Source organism: Coffea eugenioides, chromosome 2, assembly GCF_003713205.1.
Source record: "Coffea eugenioides isolate CCC68of chromosome 2, Ceug_1.0, whole genome shotgun sequence".
NCBI lineage: Eukaryota > Viridiplantae > Streptophyta > Magnoliopsida > Gentianales > Rubiaceae > Coffea > Coffea eugenioides.
The window spans coordinates 16922440-16926278 of NC_040036.1; the positions used below are offsets into that span (position 1 = coordinate 16922440).

The 3839-nt window shown below is 46.4% G+C and overlaps 1 protein-coding gene across 1 annotated transcript; it reads right to left on the reverse strand.

Annotated features, from left to right (window-relative positions):
• On the reverse strand, positions 1–2810 carry LOC113760423 (subtilisin-like protease SBT1.6). The gene has a single exon (XM_027302989.1). The coding sequence runs from the start codon at positions 2745–2747 to the stop codon at positions 420–422; it is 2328 nt and encodes a 775-aa protein (XP_027158790.1). The 5' UTR covers positions 2748–2810; the 3' UTR covers positions 1–419.
• Between the last annotated feature and the right edge of the window lie 1029 nt (positions 2811–3839).

The window sequence follows — 3839 nt, forward strand, 5'->3', positions numbered from 1 at the left end:
TAGGATGAACTTAACAAGCATTTGGTGGTATTCATAATACTTTTTGTCACATGAGAAGGTCGAAAAAGAAAATTCCCAAACATTCCCTCCCGCTCCTACCACGGGAAAAGGCTTAAAAGGCCACACGCCGGTGTCTCCCGACACTTGGACCTACCTACCCCTCGAAACGGAGCTAATTAAAGACGATCGATCAACAAGCCAACCCAAAAATAATAAACAACCAAAAGTGCTAGCTAGCAAGATGTAGCTAGCTGCTTAAAGCTAATCAAGCTAGAATCTACACATCTATCTCCCTAGTACTCGATTAAAAAACAAAAAAAAAAAAAAAACACATGATGATCATGATCAAGATCAAGATCATTAAAAAAGCCTTCCTCGTAGCGAATTAACGAGCAACCAAACATGGGTGATGGAACCATTTACAGGGGATCAATTTGAGTCACCACAATGGGGCTCCGCACCACATGCTTTCCATCCTCCCAAGAAAGTGAGCCGAAAACAGCACCGGAATCACCAATCACCAGATTCTTACTGTCCGCGGTGACCGTCACAAAGTAGCTCAATTTCCTCACTTTCTCCGTGAACACAAGTTTTGAGGGCTTCACAGCAACACCGACCCCCTTGGGTGCCTCCACCTTCACGCTGTAGACTGCATTTGCTTCCCCGACGTTCGTCACTGTCCTGAAAAAGGTCTTGCTGGAAACCCCCGTGGAGGCACTCGAAAACGGTGCAGCAATTGAGGGATAGTTCAGGTTCTCAGGCAACGGCTTCCTCGCCGGGCAATTCACCGGTGATCTGGTGATTACCTGAATCGTCTTGGGACCATACTCAATCGCACATAGAAAATTCACGTAATCACTATTGGTTAAATCATAAACGAGCCCTGGATCCATGGCGAGACCGAGATTCACGTGTCCAGCTCCATAATCGTAGGGGGTGGATGGTTTCCCAGTTGCCTCATCGATCATGGGATGAAAATTGTTGTCAATAGTAGTAGCAGTAGTCATCATAGCAGACCTAATTGCAGCGGGACTCCAATCAGGATGCGCGGATTTTAGCAAGGCCGCCGCGCCGCTCACATGAGGACACGCCATGGACGTACCCGACAAGATGTTGAACTCGGTCTTCCGAGTATCCAAATCCAGTCCCGTTGGACCGACCGCATCAGTCCAGGCAGCCAAGATATTAACCCCAGGGGCTATCATGTCCGGCTTCAGTATCTCGGGGTTCAAACCGTTGGGCCCTCTAGCTGAAAAAGAAGCCACCACGGGAGCCGGTTTGATCCCAACAACGGTGCCCCCGAAATTGATGGTGGCAGTGGGATTTGGATGGGAGGCGGCATAGGCTTTGATGGCGTCACCTTCTGAAGCACCAACTGCACAAGTTGGAAGCAAATGAGCATCTCCAACAAGGCCTTCTCCGTTGGAAGCCCCATTAGCCAGAATCATTCCCACACCTCCTGCCTTTTTCACCACTAGTCCTTTGGCCACTCTAGGATTACTACCCCGGTCGCAAATCACTATTTTTCCTTCCACTGCGCTAGGCTCAAGTGAATTCTCCATGCACAGTGAAGTGGCCAGTACCCCGGATTTACCGGGGTACACTACGGAGTACATTTTCCCGTCCAGTTGCAACCCCGCGTACAGCGACACCCCGGAGAGTTTCCTACCGTCGCCAAGGATAATATAAGCTGGGAAATTCCGATCAATGGTGCCGGCTCCGACGGTGGTGAGCCAGGGAGCGAGGTTCGTCACGGACATTCCATTCGGCCCATCATTTCCAGCTGAAGACGACACAAAAACGCCCCGCGCAACGGCACCGTACGATCCGATTGCGATTGGATCGAGATAATAAGGGGATGAAACGCCGTCACCGCCACCAATTGAGATGGAAATCACGTCGACTCCATCGGTGACTGCAGCGTCAAATGCGGCGAGAATGTCCGAATCGAAGCAACCGGCACCCTTCCAGCAAACTTTGTACACTGCTAATCGAGCTTTGGGAGCTACCCCTTTAGCTATCCCGGCAGCATAGCCCTCCATGCTAGCTTTAAAAGCATGCCGACCAGCAGCGGTGGAGGCGGTGTGGGTCCCGTGGCCGTCGGCATCTCGGGGAGACTTGAACTCGATAGTTTCATTAATCCCGCCCCCGAACCCTCCAAAACCAGGGGAAGCCTCGTGGCCTTTGGAGAAAAATCTCGCTCCGACAATTTTGCGGTTGCAGTTCTTGGTGGTGAACCTCACTCCGGCCTGGCAAACACCTTTCCAGCGAGCGGGGACCGGGCCCAAGTTCAGATCGGAGAAGCTCCGGCGTTCGGGCCAAATTCCGGTGTCAAACACTCCAATAATAACGTCGGAGCCATAGTCGGATTCGGACCAGAGACCCCTTTGGTTGCGAAGGCCCAGAAACTGAGGGGAGCGAGTGGTGTGGAGATGTCGGCGGCGGTCCTCAAAAGCGGCGAGGATAGAAGGGTGCTTGAGGACAGAGGCGGCTTGGGAGGGAGTTAAAGAGGCGGAGAAGCCGTGGAAAACTTCGTCGTAGACATGGAGGATGGTGGGAGAGGGGGTGAACTCGGAGGTGTACCAGTGGTAGTGGGTTGGGAAAATGGTGGGCTTAAAAGAGCTGTCTATTCGGAAGATGTAAGTTTTGGGGGTTTGATCAGGTGAAACGGCAATGGACTTTGAGACAGTAGTAATTACAAGTATTACGAAAAAGAGGAGAATTGGAGGAGGAAATGAAGTAGCCATGGGAGAAAGAAAGCTAGCAGCTCAGAGTCCAGCCAGAGAGTGTGGAGAGAGAAGAATGATGCTGCTGCAGCTGAGTTATAGGAGGGATTATTGTCTCTCTCTCTCTCTCTTTTCTTCTTTTATTTATTTACTATTTTTTTGTTTAATTAAAGTAGGGTGGTAATAATTAAAAAGTTTTACTAGTGGTTACCAGGTGTGAATTCTGTCTAAATCAAATTGGTTCATCAAAAATCTCGTAGTAAATCTGAATTATTCATCTCATACAATTAAAGACTATAAATTAGCAATTACTACTGTACGAATTTACATAAAATATATATTATTGTTGGTTCAAATACACGGACCGGTTTGAATCCTTTTATTTTGGCGGTTTTAAGAATTTTCTCAAACAGATTTCCTTAACACCAAAAATATACAAGTCATGGGACGTTTTCTAGTTTATTATTATAAATTTCTAATGTTTGCGGACTAAGTACATAAATTATTAAGTAAAATGTTTCTCTCAAGGTAAAATTATGATGCGAAAGTGCCTACCGAATTAGTTTCGTTTCTAATTATGATATGATGAAGCATGCCCATCACTTTATTGCAACCTCTCACATACTTCCACCAAATAACTATAAGTAATTTAGTAGTAATTGTCACATGCACTTTTAAAGGTTAGGAAGGCCATTAAGTTAATTAACTATTAGATCATGGTACGAGGGTGGCTCTCTCTAACGGATGAATGAATTACCAGAGAAATAAAAAGGGGGAATTATAAGTGACTGTGTGTGGGGGAGAGTGGATATGATTTTGTCGTTTATTTATACGCTATAAAGTACGTATAAATTGAAGGCCACATTATTGTTGATGACTGATGAGTCATCAGACCTATTTTGCGGGCGGGGGGAACCAAAACAAAGCAAAATTGGATCTGATACGATTGATTATTGATAGGTTTGGGGCGTGGGGTACCATCAGCCATCAGGAATCCCACAATTCAATTCTTGTTCCTTTAGGGTGGAGTGGCAATTTGTAATAAAGTAAATGTTTGAAAGTAAAATATTCGTAAAGAACTGGTACTTTAAATAAGTAATACGTATTTACCTA